The sequence below is a fragment of the Pseudonaja textilis genome, chromosome 13 (assembly GCF_049901715.1).
Source record: "Pseudonaja textilis isolate UNSWEBS1 chromosome 13, rPseTex1.2, whole genome shotgun sequence".
In the NCBI taxonomy this organism is placed as follows: Eukaryota; Metazoa; Chordata; class Lepidosauria; order Squamata; family Elapidae; genus Pseudonaja; species Pseudonaja textilis.
In genome coordinates, this window is record NC_142002.1 from 18563565 (window position 1) to 18589138 (window position 25574).

General features: G+C 47.0%; 2 protein-coding genes and 1 long non-coding RNA gene across 4 annotated transcripts in view; 1 reads left to right on the forward strand and 2 right to left on the reverse strand.

Moving 5' to 3' along the window:
* SCAPER (S-phase cyclin A associated protein in the ER) overlaps positions 1–13591 on the reverse strand; it is a 98296-nt gene extending 84705 nt beyond the window's left edge. For both annotated transcript variants that reach the window (XM_087941617.1, XM_087941616.1), the window contains exons 1-4: positions 13288–13591; positions 5535–5610; positions 2039–2156; positions 1052–1122 (exon numbers count right to left, since the gene is read on the reverse strand). In XM_087941617.1, coding sequence (XP_087797743.1) covers positions 1052–1122; positions 2039–2156; positions 5535–5610; positions 13288–13343 — 321 coding nt within the window. In that variant the 5' untranslated portion in view covers positions 13344–13591. The remainder of the gene's footprint in view (positions 1–1051; positions 1123–2038; positions 2157–5534; positions 5611–13287) is intronic.
* A 1556-nt stretch (positions 13592–15147) lies between these two features.
* Positions 15148–23366, forward strand: RCN2 (reticulocalbin 2). The gene is made up of 7 exons (XM_026709582.2): positions 15148–15271; positions 17101–17206; positions 18036–18232; positions 18421–18534; positions 19792–19888; positions 21076–21218; positions 22687–23366. The coding sequence occupies exons 1-7, from the start codon at positions 15167–15169 to the stop codon at positions 22837–22839; spliced, it is 915 nt and encodes a 304-aa protein (XP_026565367.1). The 5' UTR covers positions 15148–15166; the 3' UTR covers positions 22840–23366.
* On the reverse strand, positions 21163–25206 carry LOC148124739 (uncharacterized). The gene is made up of 2 exons (XR_015745130.1): positions 25119–25206; positions 21163–21298 (listed from the first exon to the last, which is right to left on the reverse strand). It is a non-coding gene; the product is annotated as an uncharacterized LOC148124739 (long non-coding RNA).
* Positions 25207–25574: the final 368 nt, after the last annotated feature.

A 25574-nucleotide genomic window follows, 5' to 3' on the forward strand; every position in this document is an offset into this window, starting at 1 on the left:
CTTTAAGATGCATGGACTTTTCACTCTCGGAATTCCCCGAGCGTGAGAGTTGAAGTCCACACGACCTGAAGTGGCCCCGTTTGAGAAACGCTGATTTCCACCAAACGAAATCACCTCGGGTGGAGTTTTGTGAAAAAAGGATCAGCTTCAGAGCTCTGTTATCACAGCAAGCAGAGACTAACCCTAATCCTATTAAACAAACCCCATCATGGTTTAGCACAACATATGAATCCAGCTTCCTTGACTTAATTCAGCGTGGGCAACTTGTGGATTTGAAGTCCCAGAATTCCCCAGCTGAAGGAATTCTGGGAGTTGAAGTCCACAAGTCTTAAAAGTTGCCAAGGTTGGACGCCCCTGAATTAATCCATAGGCCACAATCAAAGCGTCACAATGCGAGATTCCAGTTCTATGTTTAAGCACACCGGGGTTTATTTTTGCTTGAGCGGAGAGAGGTTTTGTTTTGCCAAATGGCTTTCAAATGGATCATTTAAAAAACTTATTTAAGATGATTAAATAAGTGCTGGCTCCCTGCATGGTCTTATGGAAATTAATCTCCTGTCAGCTGGCCAGGCCTGCTGTTACAAGACCAGCTGGTCTCAGGAGGATGGGTGTTCAGTTCCCATTAAGGGTATTTGGTGCACATTTTACTGCGGGGCGCTTTTGTTTTGTAATTAATACGGTCCAATTATTGACGCTGAACAGTTGGGCGTTGGTGTTGCACAGGCCGTTTTCACTCCCGGGGTAATTCAAAATGCTAGTATTACTGGCTCCCTCTTCCCCAGAGAGTGTAAAACTACGCTCAGCACATGTAGATGTACTTTTGAAGGATTCCTCACCCCCCTTTCTTTCTTTTTTGGCTGATTATTTAAAATCCACCCCCCCCACCCCCCACACGCACACCCGTTATCTGCAAGGGCAATGTTAACACGTTAGTGGTTGGATTAAAAGAAGTGAAATGTGGCTAGATGGATTTATTTGACCGTTTGCAGCTTTCCAGAAATTAGCGTTGCTTCAGATGCTTGAGCGTTAAACAAAATAAAACAGCACGTACCTGTTTGCTAATTTTGTGTGTTCCTTGGTTTATCCTCTTCGATTTGGCCCCTACCTGCCACTTCGGTTTTCCTGTAAAAAGACGAACTTCTGTTAGTAGAGAAAGAATTTGATTTCTTTCAGGACTCGGGAGTGGAGATTAGTGCCCTTATCTCTGACAGGCTGTTTCCAAGCGTTGTGCTCTCTTTTCTTTTAACTGTGACTTGTGGAACAGGCCACGATGGCCTGACATACATGACACAGAAGCCATTAATCACAGCTTAGAACTCCAGATTACCCTGCACCAAACCAAAACAATAGCAAGAGCACTTAGACTTATATACCGCTTTATGGTGCTTTACAGCCCTAAGCGGTTTACAGAGTCAGCCTCTTGCATCCCCAACAATTTGGGTCCTCATTTTACCCACCTCAGAAGGATGGATGGCTGGATGGCTGGAAGGAAGGAAGGAAGGAAGGAAGGAAGGAAGGAAGGAAGGAATAGCACTTATATACCGCTTTACAGTGCTTCATAGCCCTCTCTAAGTGGTTTATAGACAGCCTATTGTCCTCCAACAATTTGGGTCCTCATTTTACCCACCTCAGAAGGATGGATGGATGGAAAGAAGGAAGGAAGGAAGATAGCAATAGCACTTAGACTTATATACCGCTTTACAGGGCTTCATAGCCCTCTCTAAGTGGTTTATAGTCAGCCTCTTGCCCCCCAACAATTTGGGTCCTCATTTTACCGACCTTGGAAGGACGGAAGGCCAAGTCAACCCTGAGCCTGGTGAGATTCGATCTGCCAAATTGCAGGCAGCCGGCAGTCAGCAGAAGTAGCTTGCAGTACTGCACTCTAACCACTGTGCCACTGAGGCTCAATAACACCACTGAGCCTTTTTTCAAACTTGGCACTTTTAAGATGGGTGGACTTCAAACTCCCAGAATTCCCTGGTCAGCCATGGCTGCCAAGTTGGAAAAACGCTGATCTGGTACAAGGTCAAGCACGTACCTTCCTCTTCCTTGTTCTCCAGCGGCACGCTCCAAGCAATCAGGTTTCTTGCGGTGCGACCCTCCTCGGCTACAATTTTCCTGACTTTGTCGTGACTGTTGGAGCGTTGGAAAGAAGCCTGCGGAAGGGAACGGAGGTTTCAGATAAACGCCAACCGTCCTCATTTCTGAGAGTTGAAGTCCACAGGTCGTAAACTGGCCACAGTTTCCCGCGGCTGAATTAAAGGGTCGGGCCACTTCTGTCTCAGAGGCCTAGGGACCCCCCAAAGGAGTCCGGGGAACAGAAACCTGAGACCAATCACGGAAAAGGATACTCCGACTTTGCGCTCAAACAGAGCTACAACCAGTTCATGATGTCCTGGGATCACAAGAGCAGAGAACTTACATCCCTTCTCGGTGTGACCGGAGGTAGCACGTGACAAACTTGGGAATAATTCACTCTCACCCAAAAGAGAAAGCATCTTTGACGGAGTACCCAATCGTTTTCAGTTTTTCAACCAATGGTGGTCAGGCTTTCCTTACAAAATACCGAATAACCGAGTTGGAAGGGACCTTGGAGGTCTTCTAGTCCAACCCCTTACTCAAGTAGGAAACCCAATACCCTTTTCAGACAAATGGTTGTCCAATCTCCGGAAAAGGAAGGAAGGAAGGAGAAGGAAGGAAGAAGGAAGAAAGGAAAGACAAGGAAGGAAAGACAAGGAAGGAAGGAAGGAGAAGGAGAAGGAAGAAAGGAGAAGGAGAAGGAAGAAAGGAAAGAGAAGGAAGGAAGAAGGAAGGAAAGAGAAGGAAGGAAGGAAGGAAGGAAGGAAGAAGGAAGAAAGGAAAGACAAGGAAGCAAGAAGGAAGAAAGGAAAGACAAGGAAGGAAAGACAAGGAAGGAAGAAGGAAGGAAAGAGAAGGAAGGAAGGAAGGAGAAGGAGAAGGAAGAAAGGAAAGAGAAGGAAGGAAGAAGGAAGGAAAGAGAAGGAAGGAAGGAAGGAAGGAAGAAAGGAAAGAGAAGGAAGGAAAGACAAGGAAGCAAGAAGGAAGAAAGGAAAGACAAGGAAGGAAAGACAAGGAAGCAAGAAGGAAGAAAGGAAAGACAAGGAAGGAAAGACAAGGAAGGAAGAAGGAAGGAAAGAGAAGGAAGGAGAAGGAAGAAAGGAAAGAGAAGGAAGGAAAGACAAGGAAGGAAGAAGGAAGGAAAGAGAAGGAAGGAAGGAAGGAAGGAGGGAGGGAGGGAAGGAACTGTCCAACTTTCAGGATTTCAATCAATCGATCAGAATAGAGCTGGAAGGGACCTTGGAGGTCATTTAGTCCAACCCCCTGCTAACCCTAACCCTATGCCATTTCAGAAGTTGTCAGTCTCTTCGTAAAAACCTCCACTGTTGGAGCACCCACGACTTCTGGTGGCAAGCTGTCCCAAGGGTTAATGGTCTTCACTATTAGGAAGTTTCTCCTGAATTCCAGGTTGCTTCTCTCCTGAGTTAGTCTCCATCCGTTGCTTCCTGTCCTGCTTTCTGGGCCTCTGGAGAAGAGGCTGACCTTCTCTTCCTTAGGGCAGCCCCACCAACTCCTTGCTGGGCTGGCGAACCTCAAGTCCAAGGGCTTCAGGGCTAAAAGCCTCCGTTTCCCCATCATTAGGGCGAAATGACCCAGATCTACCAGACAGCTGGTCTTTTTAAAAGAAGATTTCGGGGCGGGGGAAAAAGCAGGGCAGATGTAAACAGTGCGAAGTCCTGTGGTTTGTAAAACTTTGGCAAAGTGGTGCGCCGGATTCTGAAAGACGCATTAAAACCCTTGCGGCAGACCACCATTTTTTAATTTTATTTTTTTATTTAAAACCAGGGCAAATCCAGAACAGATCTTCTCCTTTCATCGGTGACAATTTTCAGATACCTAAAGGGGGATGTGTTTGTAGTGTCAGAGGGGAAAAAAGTCAAACTTAAAAAGCCCAGTTATCAGAGGCAATAATTCATGTGGCTCTTCATGGTGACGGGAAGAAAAATTAAAAAAAAAAAACCTATTTAAAGAGGTGACCCTCAGGGCATTTCCATCAAACGTCAGTTTTTCTGAGGAAATGCTATTTCCAAAATTTCCCATTCCGCATTTTCATGCTTATTTGGCACCAGGGAAATGGTCTAGACTCTAGGCTCGTCTCTTAAAAGTTAATTCACTGTGTGCCATTGCAACGGGGGGGGAGCCAGCTCTAGTCAAAAGCATAAAGAAAAATAGCTTTACTGTTATTTCCTAGTTTTCTCCATCTGTAGGAAACTGGGTCCTTTTGAAAGAATTTGGGGAAACCAAGAGTGGAGCAGTTAAACCAAAACGAGAGAGAGAGAGAGAGAGAGAGATTCAAACAGCAGCCACAACCACAAATTGGAACCTTTTAAAAATGTGCACTGACTGATAATGGATTGATTTGATATTTGCACATCCCTCGCAAATGTTAACTATTTCAGTTATCATAACTGCACTGGACCAAATTCTTCAAGTTCTTCATTACAGGTAGTCCCCGGGTTATGACCACAATGGGGAATTAGAATTTCCGTTGCTAAGTAAGGGGGGGGGTTTGTTAAACAAATTACGCCTGAGTTTATGACCATTTTTGCCATGGTTGTTAACAAAATCACCGCGGTTGTTCGGTGATTTGTGTGCGTCTTAAGCGAATCCGGCTTGCCCCGGCTGGGAAAGTCTCAAATAGTGACTCAGGGGACGTTGTATCTGTCATAAATGCATGCCGGTTGCCAAGCGCTCCAAGTTTGATCGCCTAACTGTGGGGTTGTTACAACGGTCAAAACTGCGAGGGTGTCATGCCCCTGTTGGAATCTGATTCTGAGGGGGAGATCGAGCAGCTATGGAGGAAACTGGGGAAGGGCACAGTCTGGCTGGGCGTTCAGAGGAAGACCCAGGCCCACCCCCTCTTCATCCTAGGGCACGCAGGGAGGAAAGGAGAAGGGAGCAACGTGGGCTACAGGGGAGGAAAAGGCCCTGATTCCCTTCATTAGCTGCAGCTGGGGAAACAGGATATAAAGGGTGTTTGCGCACAGAACCTTGCTGGAAGCAAAGCATGCATTATCTTGGTTTGTCACGTCTTATCTGGGTTCTGGCGTCCTCCCAACTGTGTGCGTTTCATTATCTTTTGAGTTCTGCAATTCCTTATCCTGCCCTGTCTCGTTAATTGCTGCAGTGTGGTTTGTGTTGGTTTTTATTTATAATTTATATGTACTTTTGGTTCGGACTAAATTTCTTCCCTTTAAAAACTGTTCTTGGGAGTGTTTCTTTTCTCCAGCCAATCATAAGTGGACATTGGAGGCGACGTTGGAGGAATTAAAGGGACTTTACCTACTTTTGTGCCATACCCTGGGTCATCACAAGTCACTTTTTCAGTTGTTAACTTTGAACAGCTGCTAAACAAACAGCGTAACTCAATGGTCACAACGGGAGTGAAGACTTTACATATCACCCAACGACCAAAACATTAGGAAGATGACAGATTCTCAGGAGGGAGGACTTACCATCATGTTATATTTCTCCTCTGCATCAACAGATTCGCTTATCACATTTTTGGCGGAACCCATGAAGTCGTCATAGCTGTGTAACACACAAAAGACAGGCCTGTTTAACACAAAAGCAACGAAGCCGCCATAACAGTTATTTTCTTGCCGGGACACGGAGCATCACAGAACATTTACACCAAAGGCACAGAACCTCTCCAAAGCCTTGGCAGCAGCCCATAAATTGCCACTCGTATTTCTGGTTGGGCTCAGTCGCTGCACTTGAACCACACCGAATTAACTGACATGTAGACGACTCAAAAATGAGGCTCTTGCCGCAATCTTCCTACATTTTGGATTGTTGAACGGTCCAGCGCATAGTTGAACCCATGGCGAGCAAAGGGTTCTGAACCTTTGGTGTCCGCCATGCAGTGAATTCAATTATCCTGCTTTGCTGGGGAGCAGATAATTCCTTCAGACACCACCATACTAACACAACATTACTCGTAAGCTAGCATTATTGGGGACTAGAAGCCGATGTTGTCGAGACAAGCACAGCTGAATGGTCTTTTCATTCCTTAAAGATTTCGCAGACTACCTGGTGGAAAACCCAAAGTAATTTCACAGGGAATCTTTGGAAAACATTTAGCGGCGGGCAGCAGATTGCTAGATCGTTCATTCTTAGCAGAAATAATGTGTCCCTTTTTACCTTTTTGCACGTGCAACGGCCATTAACCCTTTAAAAGAGTTTCTGCCGTATCTTAATAAAAAGCAGCAACGAATAAAAAAAACAACGGTCAGTTTCATGACAAAACTTCAGTGAATGAATCCCACAAATCGAATGAACGTCAGTGCAAATAAAAGTAGGTGAGCCATACAGTCAGCATGTCTGTATCATGGGGCAAGTTCTACAAACAATAAAGCAAAAATGTGCCATGTTTAAAAGATGCGCAGTTCTACGGGTCAGACAGAAGCAACCCTACACAACAAAATATGAATGGCCTGGAAAGCGTTCTTGAAATGGGTCAATTAAGCATCTTTATAAGAGGAGCAAAATAAACAGGATACGGTCCATCGATTCAATGGCCCCTTCTCTGCACGGGGTTTTTAAAAGGTGTCTCCTTAGGAAATGCCAAAGGAGCTCTGTCTGTCAGGTCTACTCTAAACTTTTCCAAAGCTGCAGGATGTTATTTCAGTCTGTAATTTCCTTGCCAGCCTTAGACAAGGAAGCTGGCTACTCAAGCATCCATCTCTAGGAAGGGCTATCTAGGATCTAGGGGCTATCAATATCTATTCCTAACCTTTCAGCAGAAGTGCACGATGCAAACACCAACAATGACTGCGGTTTCTTTCTGCTAGAGTGATCTTCTCTGACACCAAGTTCTCAGCTCAAGACAAAAAGCACAAACCCACAGGGGAAACTGTCATTCTAACAAGGGAGAAAAGTACACCTCTCTCTTTGATCGCTTCTGCCTCTTGGCAAAGAACCAGATGGCGTTTGGGAACAGATCCCACAACAGATGGGTTTAAAAGGCACATTATACCAAAGGCTGGTGGTTTGTATTTATTATTCTAGTTAACGGTGGAATAACATAAATTTCCCATTGTTTTGATTCCACATGAGTTCAAAACAATATTTTCTTTTCTTGCAGAGTATGATTTTAGAAGAAAATGTTCAATGGATAGGGAGAGATGAATAAATAACCTGTTTATATGTATGTATGTATGTATGATGTATGCGTGTATATATATTACCACTAAGTATATTTTTTTACTTCTGTGCAGAAATGACATCGCAAACTGTTCCATTCCACAAATTGAATTCACCATATTCTAAGACCCAGTGTTTATTGTTTATTCCAGAATGTTGCAGTAATATAATACAACAAGCCGGTACATTGTTGAGACTGAGTATTTTTTTATGCTTGTTTACATTCTGAAAAAAAAAAAAAGCCCTCTATAAAACACAACAATCTATAACTGTTTTATGTCAATATAAGAAAACTTTTCAAAACTCTTTTAATTGCAACAAAAATGAGACTATGCAATAACATATCTGTGTATGAGTGGCTGGTTTGTTTGGGTTACCACAGTTTCCTTTCTGCCTTCCAAAACACGAGCTTGCTTAACTTTGTTCTTTTTCAATGCCAAAACAAAATCAATTCATATTCACCCAATTCACATTTGTTTATTTGCTTGCAAATATGTTTCTACTGGTGTGGCAACCAAGCTGAAATGCTACCCTTAAAACCTCTGTTTCCCTTTAGCTCAGAAACGCTCTTACTGGAAATATGTCTATTCTACCTCGCATCCAGTCGGATGACAAGATGACATACAATGCCAGAGAAGATTATTTTAACTCAAATACAAGAGCCATGAGACTTGGAAGCCTCTTAAAACCGGATACGCTAAGAGCCAAAAAGCAAAACGAAACATGAACGCTGGACAAGCGGTCGTCAATTTTGAGGGCAGGTCAAGACGTTGTGTAGACTAGCAAGCCGAATTAAATGGAAGCATCTTAGCCTAGCGTCAAGACCATGGGATCTTCCAACTTGGCAAGTTTTAAGACTGGTGGACTTCTACTCCCAGAATACCTGAGCTAACCTGACTGGAGGAGGAATTCTGGGAGTTGAAGTCTACAAATCTTAAAGCTGTCAAGTTGGAAGACCCCTGATCTATCACTTATCACCTATCAACTCTCTCTCTCTCTCTCTCTTATCTATCTATCATCTATCACAAGGGTCTTCAAACTTAGCAAGTTTAAGACTGGTGGACTTCCCAACTCCCAGAATTCTTGAGCTAACACGACTGGAGGAGGAATTCTGGGAGTTGGAGTCCACCAGTCTTAAAGCTGTCAAGTTGGAAGACCCCTTGGTCAAGATGAGCGCAAAGAGGGTCTCAGGAATATCAGGTTTGAGCGAGGGCATTCCGGATCCCTCACCACATTAAGGTCTTAGGAAAGGACGCAACCTCCATGGAGTCTCTGATGCTTTCTTGAGGACCAAGGACTCCACAGTTCAACCCTGAGCTGGGGAATGTCTTTATTTATTGGCGTTTACGCTCTGCCCTGGAACAGATGGACGTTTGCTTACGAAATGCAGGCCGCAAAGGACCCCCAGAGGCCCTTCTAGAGTGGGGAGAACAAGGGGTGGACCATGGTCAAGGCTTCCAGGATGGACAGGGCTCCATCCATGGCTTCCTTCGTACCATTTATCATTTTCTTCGGTCAAAGAGAACTAAACCCAAAGGCATCGGATGGGAGAAATGCCACTGTACAAGGTGGTCCTTAACTTACAACCGTTTCACTTCAGGACAGTCCCAAGTTACATCGTCACTGAAAAAAAAGGGACTTACGACCGTTTTTCACACTGACAACCGTCGTGGCGTCCCCGTGGTCACCTGATCCGAAAAACCGACCCGACTCGTATTTATGACGGTTGCAGTCTCCCGGGGAGGTCACGTGATCCGCTTTTGCGACCTTCCGTCGATGGGGCAAGCCAGGCTCACTCCACAGCCGTGTTCCCCACTTAACAACTGCCTCGACTCACTTAAGGACCGTGAAACGGGGCAAAACATCACCGAAGAAGTGTTTTGCCGAGCGAATGCAACTGTTGGCCTCAATGGATCTCGGAAGATGAGGACTTGGTGGTAACTCACTGCTTAACGACGGCGGCAAGGACGGTCATCAAACGGGGGACAAAACTAACAGCTGTCTCGCTTACCAATGGAAAGGCTGGGGCTCTACGGCGGTCGTTAAGTCGAGGAGTATCTGTACAGCAGCTTTGCCAGCTGAAACGCTACTGGTTTTTAAAGAGAAATGGCCATAGGATGAGCTCCCAGGAATGCCCCCCTACCCAAATGTCCCCCCAAGTGCCATGACCAGAGAGAGAGAGAGAGAGAGAAATAACCATGCAAGAACATTAGGCGGGAGAGCTGTGGAAGAGGGCAGAAGGCTGGGGAAAGGCACCTGTGGCAGTGGCCGAAAACATGCAGGGACGTGGGGTGGGGTGGGAGAAGCTGGAAGGGCTGGGGGCTTGAGGGCAGAGCAAAGCTGGCGAAAGGGGGAGAGCGCCGTGCAGCGGGATGGCCGATTCTGCCCCAGGGACGCCACCACAAAGAAGCGCACAGACGCCGAGGGTGCTACGCCGAACGGCCAGGGATTGCCGAGAAAGAAAGTGCTCTTCGTACCATGACAAGCAAAGTTATGTCCTGCTATTGGATTTTTAATCCTGATAAACTGTGCAGCCACTTTGGAGGGGAAAAGAAAAAGAGAACATTACACAGGGTGAAAACGTTCAGCAGTTAAGACACACACACACACACACACACACACGCACGCACCCCTCCCTCGGGGAAGAACCGGTCCTCCCGTGCCACGTTTGGAAAGCAGCATTTTGCGGGTTGGAGGATAATAGCGATACTGCTTAGTTTTATACACCGCTTCACAGCGCTTTCCAGCCTTCTCTAAGCGGCTGCAGAGTCAGCGTCTTGCCCTCAACCTTGGGGTCAGAGTCAACCTTGAGCTGGCCAGGATCGAGCTGCTGGCAGTGGGCAGAGTTTGCCTGCAATACTGCATTCTAACCACTGTGCCATCACGGCCCTTCCTTCCTTCCTTCCTCCCTCCCTCCCTTCCCGCTTAGCACTTATATACCGCTTCACAGTGCTTTCCTATTCTCTCTAACCGGTTTATAGAGTCAGCCTCTTTCTCCCAACAATTTGGGTCCTCATTTTACCCACCTCGGAAGGAAGGACGGAAGGCTGAGTCAACCTTGAGCCTGGTGAGATTTGAACTGCCAAATTGCAGGCAGCCGGCAGTCAGCAGAAGTAGCCTGCAGTACTGCACTCCCACCACTGCGCCACCACGTTTCAAATGCTTGAATAGACTCTGTAAGTCCAATTTTGGATAGCAATAGCCCCTTAGACTTCTGTACCACTTCACGGTGCTTTATAGCTCCCTCAAAGCGGTTTAGAGTCGGCCTCTTGCCCCTCAACAGTCTGGGTCCTCATTTTACCCACCTCAGAAGGATGGATGGATGGGTCAACCTTCAGCCTGGTGGGATTTGAACTGCCAAATTGTAGGCAGCCGGCAGAAGTAGCCTGCAGTACTGCACTCTGACCACTCTGTCACCATGGCACTTAGTCAAGGCCATTGGTCAAGGATTCCTTGACCCAAAGAGGCGTTTTGGCCATCGGGCTCCATCAACCATATCTCAGCCATCGGCTTTCAAGGTTTACCACAGTTGACCAATGCTTAAAACATCGCCGTTTGTGAAGGTTTATAGCAATCCCATGGCAACTGGATCCTGCTTCTGAATGGCTCAAAACTTTGATTTCCACTTTCGGTGGAAACGCCATTGGGGAAGGGTAACAGGGGAAGATGCAGGTAGTCCTCAACTTATAACTGTTTCATTTAGGGACCATTTGGAAGTTACCACAGCGCTGAAAAAAAGCGACTCAGGACCCTTCTTCACACTTACGATCGTTGCAACGTTCCCCACAGTCACGCGATCAAAATTCAGGCCCTTGGCAACCGATCCATATTTATTACGGTTGCCCTGTCATGCGACTGCAATGGGGGGAGCCAGATTCACTTAACGACCAAGTCAACAGCTGCGGTGACTCGCTTAACAGCTGTGGCCAAAAAAAGGGCGTAAAAACGGGGCACAATTTACGTTGACCGTCTCGCTGAGCAATGGAAATGTTGGCCTCGGTGTTGCGGTCAAAACCTGAGGATGACCCGTCACAACACCGTCAGGAAATACGATCCAGGCTAACCCAGAATCAGAATGAAGGGAGGGTTTTTTGGCGCTCTGTGAACTTGGTGGTTGGAATGAAGTTCCATCCCATAATAGGCTTGGGATTCGTGTTACGGAAAGCATTTAAAACCTCTGCCGTTCTCCTCTATCTTTTTTCCCCGCAGGGAAGATTGGCAGAGCTGGAGTGGAAACCATTCCCCAATTTCATTCTGGTTTTCTACTGGGAGGGAAAACAAAGAAAAAGAAATCAGCATTCTTGCCAATTTTGCCCTGTTGATGCAGCCAGGCTGGAGAATCCCGGCCAACTTTGTCTCCAAGCGTCGGACTGGAAGCTCTCCAAGGTCCAAAGGTGGATTTGAAGCTTCTCCGGCTTAAAAACAGGACGAACAGCAGAGCAAATGTCGGGGGGGAGAAAAGATGGACGCACCAAAGCCACCAATCCTTGGTGCAGCCTGCAATGGAGGCAGAAAGTGGCCTTTCCACCCCTGGAGCCCCTATTGCTTCTGCCTCCTTCTTTCCTCCCCACAGCCCCGCCCCTCTCTGATTCCTTTATTCGTTTTATAAATATGTATTTTATATATATACAAATAAAGGAGTCTAATATTGTGTCTGTGCGTGTGTGTTTTCTTAAGTTTTCGTGGGTACTTACATGTATGGTATTCGGGTTTGTTCGGGTATTTTCCCACGTCATTGTAGTTGTGCTTTTGAAGTTGTAGCAACGTTTTGGCAGAATCTAATCTGCCATCATCAGGCTTCTGTATTGAGTTCGTCTGTGAGTCAGACTTTTACACAGACGAACACAATACAGAAGCCTGATGATGGCAGATGAGATTCTGCCGAAACGTTGCTACAACTTTAAAAGCACAACTACAATGACGTGGGAAAATACCCGAACAAACCTGAATACCATACTTATATATATATGTATGTGGATCTTTGGTTGTTCGGGTTTTCTCCCCCGTAAAATTGGAAGTATTTTGGCAATGTTTCGACGAAATCTCATTCGTCATTTTCAGGCTTGTGTCTTCAGCTTTGTGCTTCTTGGAGTAATGTGAGCTTGCAGCTGTTTTTTCTTTTAACTGCCAGTGGGGGTGCAGCTTGACTGGGTGGGGGCTTGGCTGTGTTCTGATTGGGTGGGGGTGTGTTCTCATTGGTTCTCATAACTCCCACTGGCAGTTAAAAAAACAGCTGCAAGCTCACATTACTCCAAGAAGCACAAAGCTGAAGACACAAGCCTGAAGATGACGAATGAGATTTCGTCGAAACATCGCCAAAATACCTCCAATTTTACGCGGGAGAAAACCCGAATAACCAAAGATCCACATACATATATGTGTGTGTGTGTGTGTGTGTGTGTGTGTGTGTGTATGTGTATATATATATATACACACACACACACTGTTATACATATAACAGTTTAACAACCCCATAATCCATTGCCCGGTGCAGTCTGGGGCAACTGAAAGGAGCTTGAGTGTTTGACTGGCCAGATGCCTTTCTTGTCTCCAGTGTGGAGTTTTTGTTCAGCAAATAGATTCTCAGGGTGTCCAAGAGAGAGAAATATCTGCCTCTACCTAAGATCGAACTCACAACCTCCTGATTGTGAGGCGAGAGCTCCACCTCTAGGCCATGGCACCACGTCGTTGATACCTACACCTAACTCCTTTATACCACACACACACAAACACACACACACGTAAATAAAACGAATAAAGGACTCATTCCAAGCGCCGAGGGAGGCCTCCCCCAGCGAGCGCCCTGACAACCGACCTCCCCCAAGAAAGCGGGGCAGCCCTTCGGATCCTTTCACACGTGCAGGCGGACACGCGTCTGTCGGGGCCGTGCGAATGGGGGCCGTCCGGGGCTGCGAGCGAGGGGAGGGGAGAAAGGGAGCCCCCGCGGGCTGACGACGAGGAGGAGGAGGAGGAGGCCCGGCTCGGTTGCCCTGGAGAAGCGGCTGGAAAGGCGACCGCCATCTTGACGGCCGGGCCCACCGCCGCCGCCGCAGCCCGACTTACACTCGCCGCCGCGCAGCGCCGTTCCGCCTGCGTGCGTCCCGCCGCTGTGACGTCATCTCGCCCCGCCGGTAGCCCGGTGCCGCGACGAGAAGGAAAAAAGACCTCTCGGAAGAGGTGGTAGCCCGGCTTGGGTTTTAAAAAAAATAAAAATAAACAAGCGGGAGCCACCGAGCATGCGCGATTGCCTTCCGCGCGTGCTCGGCGACGCTTAACGAAGCCGGCGGCCCTCCTGAGGGCTTGCCCTCCCTGGCGACGAGCCGCAGCTGCGCATGCGCCGCCTCATCCCGGGATGCTCAGTCGCAGAGCCTGAAGCCGCCGCTGCCCTTAGTTTTGCCCGCTCGGGGGAGGGACAAGACGGGCGGGATCAGTGGGATGTCGGTCTTTCTTTCCCAAGAGCTTTGGCCTTCATTTCCCATCAGCCCCAATCACCATAGTCGATAGCTGGGGATTATGGGGGCTGTAGTCCAAAATTTCCACGGGCCCCAATTTCTCCCCCCCGCCCCCTTAAGTCATTCCTGCTTGATGAGTTTGGAAGGAAATTAAAATTCCTCCCACAGGATGCTGCACTGGGCTGGAGACAGAAAGTTTTTTAACAACTTTTAAGATGGGTGGACTTCAATTCCCAGAATTCCCCAGCCAGCACACACAGCGACTGAGGAATTCTGGGAGTCGGTTTGCACAGTGGTCAAGGCTGAAGAAAAAACGAAACACAAAAAAACCCACACTGATTTAGTCTGAAATCAAATGCAGTATAATTGGGCTGGACCTGCATCCGGAAATCTGCCCATTGCCAAAAGCAGGAGCAGACCCCCCCACTCCCTCAGTGGTGCAGGGGGTCTCCCAAGAGGGACCCCAAGAAAGCCCACCCACCCGCCGGAATGCAGGGCACTTGGTGGGAGGGTTTTTCCCCCGTTTGGGGGTGCAATCTCCCCCCATTTTTTTTTTTGCAATGAGCAGGTTCCACCCGGACTTTTTCCTCCAGGGACCCCCACCCCAAGAAAACCCACCCCACCCACCTGGCGGGATGCAGCTCACCCAGGGCGATGGGGAAGGCTGTGTGTGGAAGAGAAGCTGCCAAGGCTCCTGCACCCCCTACTTGTGGGAGCGCCATCCCTGGAGGCTTTCAAGAAGAGACTGGACTCCCCTCTGTCAGAAATGGTGTAGGGTCTCCTGCTTGGGCATGGGGGGTTGGACTAGATGCCCTACAAGATCCTTTCCAACTCTGTTATTCTATATATTCAATGGAACAACTCTCCTTCAGAAGTTGTGAGAGCGCCATCCCTTGAGACTTTCAAGAAGAGACTGCACTCCCCTCTGTCAGAAATAGTGTAGGGTCTCCTGCTTGGGCATGGGGGGTTGGACTAGATGACCTATAAGGTCCCTTCCAACTCTGATTATCTGTTATCGGACGGAAGGGGGGAGAAGCTTGCAAGGCCCCTGCCCCCGCCTATTTGGGGGGCGGCGGAGGGAGCTGCTTTTACTTCTTGCAATCGCCTCCCCCCTTTTTATTTTTGCAATGGCGGCCCCTCCCCAGTTCCTGGGGTGGCCCCCACTTTGACTCCCGGGACACCCCCCAGCCCCTAAGAAAACCCACCCACCCACCTGCGGGGATGCCGAGCACGCAAGGCGAAGGAGAGGAGGAGGAGGAGGAGGAGGAGAGAGAAGCTGGCAAGGCCCCCCGCACCCCTTAAGGGACCCTGGGCCAAGCCCCCCGCCAGCAAGCCCCCCACCCCCGCGCGGCCAGGGCGTTGCAACCGCCGAAGCGGCTTCTCGCGCGGAGCCGCTGCAGCTGCCGGCACCGTTTTCGGGGAGGAGACTCGGGAAGGGCCGGCCCGCCTCCCCTCCCGCCTTCTGCTCTCCGGCCCGCCCGGTTGCAGCCATGGAGCAACCGCTGCTGCTGACGCTGACGCTGCTGGCCGGCCTGGGCACCGGCTTGGCCGAGCACCGGCCCGACTACGACCGCGAGGCGCTGCTGGGCGGCCAGGTGGGGACCCGGGACTCCAGGACCCATCCTCCACCGGCTGGGAGGGGGAAAGAGGAGGGGGCGCAAGGAGCCGGGGTGGGGGTGGGGGTTGCAGGAAGGGAGAAACACCCCCCGGGGGAGAGAGGGAGGGGATTGCTCCGGAAGAGACCCCCTTCCCTTTAGGTAGCCCACCTGTAATTGGGGGGCGGAGCAATTGCTCTGCAGGTGAAGGCCAGGTGTGACCCCCCAAGTGCCAAGGGGTGCTTGCTGGCCCTTGACGGGGAGGTGCGGGGGGCAACTAGCTGGTGGCAGGGGGGCACAGCTCGGCTTCCCTGCTAAAAACGGGGGGGCGAGAGGTGGAGAGAGAGAGTGGAAAGGGGGGAAAGAGAGAGAGAGAAGGAAAGAGAGAGAAAGAGAAAGAGAAAAAGAGGGAGGGGACAGAAAGAAGGGAAGAGGAAGAAAGAGATAGGAAAAGGAGAAAGAACAAGAGTGGGAGGGAGAGAAAGAGAGAAGGAAAGAAGAAAAAGGAGAAAGAAAGAGGAAAAAGAGGGAGGGACAAAAAGAAGGAAAGAGGAAGAGATAGCAAAAGGAGAAAGAAAGAGGGAGAGAAAGAATTAAAGGAGAAATAAAGAGAGGAAGAGAGAGGAAGAAAAAGAGGAAGAAGGGAAGAGAAAAACGAGAGAAAAATAAAAAAAAGGGAGAGGAAGAAAGAAAAAGGAGAAAAAGAGAGGGAGTGGGTGATATATATATATATATATATATATATATATATACATATATATGTGTGTGTGTGTGTGTGTGTGTGTGTGTGTGTGTGTATATATGTACATATATGTATATGTTTTCTGAGGTTCTCGCGGGTATTTATATGTGGATCTTTGGTTGTTCGGGTTTTCTCCCGCGTAAGATTCGAAGTATCTAGGCAACGTTTCGATGAAGTCTCATTCATCATCTTCAGGCTTGTGTCTCCGGCTCTGTGCTTCTCAGAGTGATGTGAGATTGCAGCTGCTTCTTCCTTTTAACTGCTAGTGGGGGTGGGACTTGATTGGGTGGGGGCTTGGCTGTGTTCTGATTGGGTGGGGGTGTGTTCTCATTGGTAGGGGTTTGGTTGTGTTCTGATTGGTTGGGGGTTAGCCGTGTTCTGATTGGTTGGAGGCGTGTTCTGTTCAGGTGGGGGCTTGGTTGTGCTCGGTTAGTCTTAGTTGCTGGGGATTTGAGCTGGTGAGTTGTGATCTTGCTGTTTGGCTTCTAGTTCGTGGTCCTGTTGCATCTTCATAGTGGGTGTGAGCCATACATGAAGCAAACCGACACCCACTATGAAGATGCAACAGGACCACGAACTAGAAGCCAAACAGCAAGATCACAACTCACCAGCTCAAATCCCCAGCAACTAAGACTAACCGGAGCACAACCAAGCCCCCACCTGAACAGAACACGCCTCCAACCAATCAGAACACGGCTAACCCCCAACCAATCAGAACACAACCAAACCCCTACCAATGAGAACACACCCCCACCCAATCAGAACACAGCCAAGCCCCCACCCAATCAAGTCCCACCCCACTGGCAGTTAAAAGGAGGAAGCAGCTGCAATCTCACATTACTCTGAAAAGCACAGAGCCGGAGACAGAAGCCTGAAGATGATGAATGAGACTTCATCGAAACGTTGCCTAGATACTTCGAATCTTACGCGGGAGAAAACCCGAACAACCAAAGATCCACATATATGTATATGTATATATATGTATGTATGTATATATATGTATATATGTCTGTCTACTATCTATCTGCAAATTAGGCCTCATTTTAAGTTCTCTTTCTCTCTCCCCCCCCCCGCCCCCAAAAAAAAGGATGAAGTGGAGGAATTTTCCAAACTGAGCCCGGAGGAGCAGCAGAAACGCCTGAAAGTGATCATAAGTAAGATTGACGTGGATCATGACGGCTTCCTCACTGAAGGTACCTATGATGATGATTGATGATGATTGATGATTGATGATGACGACCCTCCGGCTAAGCTCAACTACCGGCCGCTTTCTCGGGCTGGGCTTAGCTGGTCGTGTGAATGAGACCCAGCCACAAAGCGTGATCCGGATTAGTTGGGTGTCCTTGGCTGGTGCCCAGTATTTACCTCTGGGTTTTTTGGCGGGGGAGGGAAACCCCGTCCATTGAGTATGGTGGATTCGTTTAACAACTGCCATGCTCACTTCACCACCACCGCAAAAATGGTTTGAAATTGGTTGTGTGTGTGTGTGTGTGTGTGACATGATGGCTTATGTTCATAAATCCAGGCTCAATGATGGTTAGTCATCGAGGACTAGCTGTAGTAATATAAATCGTCAATTGTCAAGAGCCTGTCCTATTGTTTCGTTTATTTTTTATTTTTCTTATATGTATCCATTTCATGTATTCATAACCATGTTTATACTTATACCCGTTATCTTATAATCGCTTGACAAAATAAATAAATAAATTAAATAAATAAAATAAATAAAATAAATAAAATAAAATAAATAAAAACTAGGGCTTACTTTCAGGGTAGGTCGTACTTTCAAGGAAACGGGGTGATACAGGGCTATTTCCAATATTAGCGGGACTCTTTGTCCCGCGGCGAGTTTGACTGGGCCAATTTGTCCTAGACCCGATTTGGGAATCCACCTCGCAACACCTCTTAGGAAAATGGCTTGCAGACACCCCCCCCCCTCCAGTTCTCAGGGGGTTGAAGGTCACCCACCGGGGAGACGGGGAGGCTGTCCGTTCACCAGGCTAATTGGGAAACCTCCCCCAGAGGAGCTGAGTTCGTGGATCCAGCACTCCTTCAAGGATTACATCGTCGAAGACGCCAAGCAACAGTTCCACCACTATGACAAAGATGGCGATGGGAAGGTCTCTTGGGAGGAGTACAATATCCAGATGTACGACCGGGTGATCGACTTCGAAGAGCACACCACGCTGGACGACGCCGAAGAAGAATCTTTCCGGCAGGTGAGAGTTCTCAAAAGTTGCTCCCAAAACAACGGAACATCCCCCATTTTAATTTTTTCGGGATCCTTTTATCCTTTCCTGCAGCCGAGGGCGTGAGGGAAATGTTTAAAAAGTTTTAATATTTTCATTTATGAGGGCTGGCTCCTCGTCTCTTGGGGAATCATCCAAACCCACCTCTCTTTCCAAAGCTCCATTTAAGGGACAAGAAGAGGTTCGAAAACGCTAACAAGGATGGCGACTCCATGTTGGATTTTGAGGAATTTGTCGCCTTTGAACACCCGGAAGAGGCCGACTACATGAAGGCAAGTCTCGGGGTGCGGTGCGGGGAGAGAATGGCTTTAAAAACCGTTCAGGAGTGACCGCTTTTTAACAGCAGTCCTCGGTTTCACACCTTGTATTGGTTTATCAAAATGCGAAGTACAAAACATAACAAAGATAATGGAAAACTAAGGAGGGGAAAGAGGAAGAGAAAAAAAGTCAGGGCAGAGGGGAAAAAGAATATGGTAGTAACTTAAGACCGCATCTTTTTCCTTTTATAATATAGATAGATAGAATTTAGAGTAGAGGAGAGTTATAAGAATAAGAGTAGAGTAGAGAGAGTAGAAGAATAGAATAGAATAGAATAGAATGGAATGGAATGGAATGAGAAAGAATGGAATGGAATAGAATAGAATAGAAGCTGGAAGGGACTTTGGAGGTCTTCTAGTCCAACCCCCTGCTTAGGCAGGAAACCCTACACCATTTCAGACAAATGGTTATTCAATCTCCTCTTAAAAACTTCCAGTGTTGGAACAGCCACAACTTCTGGAGGCAACTTGTTCCATAGATAGATAGATAGATGGATAGATAGATGGATGGATGGATGGATGGATGGATGGATGGATGGATGGATGGATGGATGGGTAGATAGATGGATGGATGGATGGATGGATGGATAGATGGATGGATGGGTAGATAGATGGATAGATAGATGGATGGATAAATAGATAAATAGATCATAGATGGTAGATATAGGAAGGAAGGAAGTTTGTTTTTGATGAGATGAGCTAAATTAGAGAGATACTAGATAGATAGATGGATAGATAGTAGATGGTTGGTAGGTAGGTAGGTAGATGGATAGATGATAGACAGACAGACAGACATATTGTATATGCATATGTGTGAGCGCACACAGTCACACACACACATATTATCTTACTGTATGTTATAATATCTATAATATAAATGCTAGCCATTCCTATAGCACCAAACCTATCTCATTGGCAAAACCCAATTTGCACAGCACGTACCCCTGCTTAGTTTGCAAGGTGCAATGATGTGTAAGCTAATAGCACAACACACGACCTGAGACTGGTTAGTTCCTAGCGAGGAGCCTCCAAACCTGCCAGCTTTAATGCTGCTGGACTTCAGCTTCAATATGGCGCTGGCGCTAGGGGGATTCTGGGAGTTGAAGTCCACAAGCCTTTCAAGCCACCAAATTTGGAGGTTCCCGCTTTATAGTCCCGTGCCTGGTGGAGCAGAGCGGATGAGACCTCCGTCTGGTTTCTCCTTCCCACCAGGAGTTCGTCATCCAGGAAGCTTTGGAAGAACATGACAAAGATGGAGATGGATTTATCAGCCTCAGAGAATTCCTGGGCGACTACCGAAGAGACCCAAGTGAGTGGCGGGTCATTCCTCTCCAGCTTGGGGTCTTCAAGGACCATGAATGGTTGGAAGTCTGAACATTCTCTGACCTTGGAGGGCCCCGGCTAGAGAAAGCTGGGAGGGCAGGGATGTCCAGAAAGTTAAAATATTTCAAAATATTGCTGGGCCCTGACTTATACTCCACTAATAATTTTTTATTATTATTATATTACAATTTCCGGACCTTCTCGGCTTTAAGCATGTTAAGAATCGGCTGACGAAATGCTTCAGCTTTAAGCATTTGCCGATGAAGTGAGGGTACGTTTTAAAAATCTTTTAAACCAGGGGTCGCCAACCTTTTGGACCTCAGGGACCGCCAAACTCATCATTTTAAATCCCGCGGACCAGAGACCCCGGGAAAATCCCCCCCCAAAATGTCTGCAGGAAAACCTCCCAACCCGTTTTCCTACCGACTGATCATTATTTATTTGGGATCATAGGATACCGTCTCCAGCTCCGTCCTCAGGGACAGAGAGAGAGAGAGAGAGAGAGAGAGAGAAACAGAAACAGAGAGACTTTTGGCTTCATGCAAGGAAAACAGCAGAAGCCGCAGAAGTCTTTCTCTCTCTCCCCCAAACTCCACCAGAAAGGAGTCTTTGCAGCCTCTTGGAGCAGGAGGCCTTGCAGGGTCCCAAAGACTCATTTCTGGCGGAGTTTGGAGGAGGGAAAGAAAGACTTTGGCTGCTTTCCTTGCGTGCAGCCAAAAGCAGAAGAAGAAAGAAGCGCAAAGAAGCAGCCTGGTGGCCAGGCCAGGAGTGTGGAGTGAGTGGGGCTGATGAGGAAGAGGAGGAACAGCTGGGTCCATGCCCGACCTGCGGATGCGCAGAAGGCAGAGGAGAGGAGAGCAGTGGAAATCTATGGGCGGGTCCTTGAGATGGAAGAGCCAGGTCTAGAGGTGGCTGATGAGGAAGAGGAGGAACAGCTGGCTCCAATGCCTGACACACAGAAGGCAGGGGAGAGGAGAGGAGAGCAGTGGAAATCTATGGGCCGGTCCTTGGGACGGAAGAGCCACCGCTGCTAGCGAAGCGCCCCCACCCTAGAGAAGGGTGTCCCAGCCTGCACCCCGAGGCAAAAGGCACGTTTTAATGGGGTTTTGCTAAAAAAGGGGAAAGCCAGTGAAAGACGGAGGCGTTTGCCAAAACGGCGGCCTTTCTTTTCAGACGTGAAAGAAGATCCCGAATGGATCGTGGTGGAAGAAGATCGCTTTAAAAACGATTACGACAAGGACAAAGATGGGAAGCTGAACCCCAAAGAGCTTCTGACTTGGGTGATGCCCAACAACGAGGGCCTCGCCCAGGAAGAGGTAAGAGGGTGGGAGGATATTTCAGGCAGTCCTCAGACTTATGATGGTTCATTTCGTGGCGGCTCAAAGTTACGTCAGCGCTGCAAAAAAAAAAAGAGATTTCAGTTCACGACTTTTGCAGCAGGTCGCATGATCAAAACCCAGATGCTTGGCAACTGGTTCATACTTATGACCGTTGCAGTGTCCCCCGGGGATCACGTCGATCCCCTTTTGAGACCTTCCGACAAGCAAAGTCAACGGGGAAGCCAGATTCACTTAACGACCGGGTTACTAACTTACCAAGTGCGGGGGATCCACTTAATAAGGCTGGCGAGAGAGGTCGTAAAATGGGGCAAAGCTCACTTAACCACTTGTCTCCCTTAAAGAACGGACATTTTGGGGATCCATTGTGGTTGTAAGTCGAGGACTCCCTGGTGCTTGCAGATTCCATGACAGAATTGCCTCCAGAAGCCTCCAGAAGTTGTGGATGCTCCCAACACGGGAAGTTTTTAAAAAGAGGTTGGATAACCGTTTGTCTGAAGCGGTGTAGGGTTTCTTGCCTAAGCAGGGGGTTGGACTAGAGGACCTCCAAGGTCCCTTCCAATTCTGTTATCCTATCCTATCCTATCTTCTATTCTATTCTATTCTATTCTATTCTATTCTATTCTATTCTATTCTATTCTAATCCTTTCCTATTCTATTCTATTTCCTATTCCTGTTCTATTCTATTCTATTTTCTATTTTCTATTCTATTCTTTCTCATTCTATTCTATTCTATTATTTCTTATTCTGTTCTTTCAATATTCTATTCTACTCATTCTATTCTATTCTTTTCTGTTCTGTTCTCATTCTATTCTATTCTATTCTTTCCTATTCTATTCTATTTCCTATTCCTGTTCTATTCTATTCTTATTCTATTCTATTTTCTATTCTGTTCTTTCTCATTCTATTCTATTCTATTATTTCTTATTCTGTTCTTTCAATATTCTATTCTATTCTATTCTATTCTATTCTCATTCTATTCTCATTCTATTCTATTATTTCCTATTCTTTCTCATTCCTATTCTATTCTATTTCCTATTCCTGTTCTATTCTATTCTATTCTTATTCTATTCTATTTTCTATTCTATTCTTTCTCATTCTATTCTATTCTATTATTTCTTATTCTGTTCTTTCAATATTCTATTCTATTCTATTCTATTCTATTCTATTCTATTCTATTCTATTCTCATTCTATTCTATTATTTCCTATTCTTTCTCATTCTATTCTATTTTCTATTCTGTTATTTCTTATTCTATTCTTTCAATATTCTATTCTATTTTCTATTCTATTATTTCTTATTCTATTCTTTCAATATCCTCTTCTCTTCTCTTCTCTTTGCTGGCTGAGGAACTCTGGGAGTTGAAGTCTACAAGTCTTGGAGGCCCCTGGTCTAAGTTAATACGGCCAAGTTCCCTATTCAACCCAATTGTTAAATTTATCTTCTAGGCTATTCACCTTCTTGACGAGATGGACTTGGACGGAGACCGGAGACTTTCCGCCAACGAAATCCTTGAAAACCAAGACCTCTTCCTCAACAGCGAAGCCACCGATTACGGCCGACAACTCCACGACAAAAGTTTCTACCACGAAGAGCTTTAATTTCCAAACGATGTTTTGCCTTCCTTTCCAAATTGAGATTTTCCTCCCCTCTGTTGTTCAGCTTTAAAAATAATAATAATAATAATAATACCAGTTGGGCAACGATTTTACGTTGCTAACACGCCCCGTACGTTGCCAGTGTTACTTTGGTGGTCTAATTTAAAAAATGATGAAGAAGAAGAAGAAGAAGGAGAAGCAAAGAGTGGGGATCTTCCGTGCTCAGATTTCAATACTGCTTTTTGAAACATACTTGAAAATACCAGGATTCGACTGCAAAGTAGCCCTAGATTCGGTTAGATTTTTATTCTCGTAGGAAAGGGAAAATGCAAGGGTAGCTGTCTGGTTCCGTGTTGTTAATAGTTTTTTCTATCCTATTTTGTATATTACAAAATTTGGGAGGATGAAGTGTTACATCCCAGGTTTCTGTGCATATTCACTTGTTGGATGGTAGACAATAAGGGAAATATTTTCGCATTTGGGAAGTATTCTATTTACTTGGATTAAAACGTTCAGATCTTCCACCCCAATCCCGTTTTTGTGCCCTTCCTTCATACGAATCTCCTAAAACTGCCTTACACTTTGTAAGCTTCTTCGAAGGAAGGCTGCTTCAGACAGGATGTACAAAGGGGAAAGAGCCCCCCGGGTGGAAATTCCCCACCAAGCAGGGAAGCAACCTGGAATTCAGGAGAAACGTCCTAACGGGGAAGGCAATTAACCCCTGGGACAGCCTGCCACCAGAAGTCGTGGGTGCTCCAACGGTGGAGGTTTCGAAGAAGAGACTGGACAGCCTCTGAAATGGCGTGGGGTCTCCTGTTTGGGCAGGAGGTTAGACTAGATGTCCTCCAAGGTCCCTTCCAGCTCTATTCTGATTGATGGCTTGAAATCCTGAAAATTGAACAGCTCCTTCTTTCCTTCTCTTTCCTTCCTTCCTTTTCTTCCTTCTTCCTTCCTTCCTTCTCTTTCTTTCCTTCTTTTTCCTTCCTTCCTTCTCTTTCCTTTCTTCCTTCTCTTTCCTTCCTTCCTTCTCTTTCTTTCCTTCCTTCTCTTTCTTCTTTCCTTCTTTTTCCTTCCTTCCTTCTCTTTCCTTCCTTCTCCTTCCCTCCTTCTCTTTCTTTCTTCCTTCTTCCTTCCTTCCTTCCTTCCTTTTCTTTCTTTCCTTCTTTTCCTTCCTTCCTTCCTTCTCTTTCCTTCCTTCCTTCTCCTTCCTTCCTTCTCCCTTCTCTCATTCCTTCCTTCTCCTTCCTTTCTTCAATTTCCTTCTTCCCTTCCTTCTTCCTTCCCTTTCATTCCTTCCTTCTCCTTCCTTTCTTCCTTCTATTTCCTTCTTTCTTTCCTTCTTTCCTTCCTTCTTTCTTTCCTTCTTTCATTCCTTCCTTCTCTTCTTTCTTTCTTTCCTTCCTTTTCTTTCCTTCCTTCCTTCCCTTCCTTCCTTCCTTCCCTTTCCTTCCTTCCTTCCTTTTCTTTCCTTTCTTCCTGCTCTTCTTCCCTTTCTTCCCTCCCTCCCTCCCTCCCTTTCTTTCCTTCCTTCCCCTCCCCTCCCCTGCTCCCCTCCCCACTTTCTCTCTCCTCCTTCCCTTCCTGCAGTTTTTTTTAAAAAAACTTTTTCATAGTTGAAAGGTACCAGTAATTGGCAAGCAAATTCTTACTAAAGGAAACGCTTTTCATGGGGTGGTTGGCTTGAACGAACCCCTTCCAGCTTTCATTTGCATACAGCTGTAGTTCCTCATTCGCGGGGTGGGGGTGGGGGAGGCTGGCAGAAAAGCCCCCCCTTGTTGGATCATGGCTGAATAGAGCCATTGATTTTGCCTGGAATCCCCCGAGCAGCCGAGTGAGTTCCAAAGGTCCGGCTGGCCAAACGTCGCTTTCTCCCTCTAAAAAAGCTCCGCCTTTTCCTTCCCTTCCCTTTTCTTTCTTTCTTTCCTGGCAGGTGCAATTGGAAGTTTCCCCCTTCTGCCTTTTTTTAAAAAAAAGAGTTTTACATTTGAAATGTTTTACAGGTAGTTCTCGACTTACGACAACAGTCCATTTAGGTCGAGGTTACAACAACGTCCCTGAAAAAGGTGGCTTGCGACCCTTTTTTTCCCCACACTTAGCGACTCGCATTGACGACGGGTTGCGATGCCCCGCCGATCCCCTCGGGCGACCTGACGACCTTCAGCCCGAGTCGGTGGGGGAACCGGATTTGCTTAACAACCGAGCTGCCAACCTAACCGCTGCAATGATTCGCTTAACAATGGTGGCAGGAAAGGTCGTAAAACGGGGCGGGGTGGGGGCAAAACTCAACAACTGTCTCAACGGAAATTTTCAGGCTCACTTGTGGCCGTAAGCCGAGGACTACCTGCGCTTGTCCGACGATGCAAATCCAGCCTTGATGGCTTTTACCAGCTTCGGGAAGAGAACCTGGACTCTTTTAACTCTTTTCCTCGTTCTGTGAAGGTCTTTAGCATCTTTGGCTAGGATCAAAAGCCATAAAATATATTTATTAGTCAACATTTATACACCGTCCATCTTTGCTATGTAAGCGAGTGACCTTAAGGATGTGATGGGCAGGCCACATCTCCAATAGCCTACCCTGTCCCCGGCAATTTTGGGATCTTTTCCCCCTTGATGCCGGCCTTATTTTGTCCTCAACGCTGCATTTTTCTTAAAAAATGGTCTCCATCCCTTATTATCTCGCTGCACCGTTTCCTCGGCTCAGCAATCACTCCACTTAGCATTTAAAGTCCGAACAGCCC

Bases quoted from the DNA above. Each gene is read 5' to 3' on its own strand.
- RCN2 (XM_026709582.2), top strand. From the start codon at position 15,167: ATGGAGCAACCGCTGCTGCTGACGCTGACGCTGCTGGCCGGCCTGGGC. The intron at 18,233-18,420 runs GTGAGAGTTCTC...CTCTTTCCAAAG, and splicing joins AAGAAGAATCTTTCCGGCAG to CTCCATTTAAGGGACAAGAA. The intron at 19,889-21,075 runs GTGAGTGGCGGG...CTTTCTTTTCAG, and splicing joins CGACTACCGAAGAGACCCAA to ACGTGAAAGAAGATCCCGAA.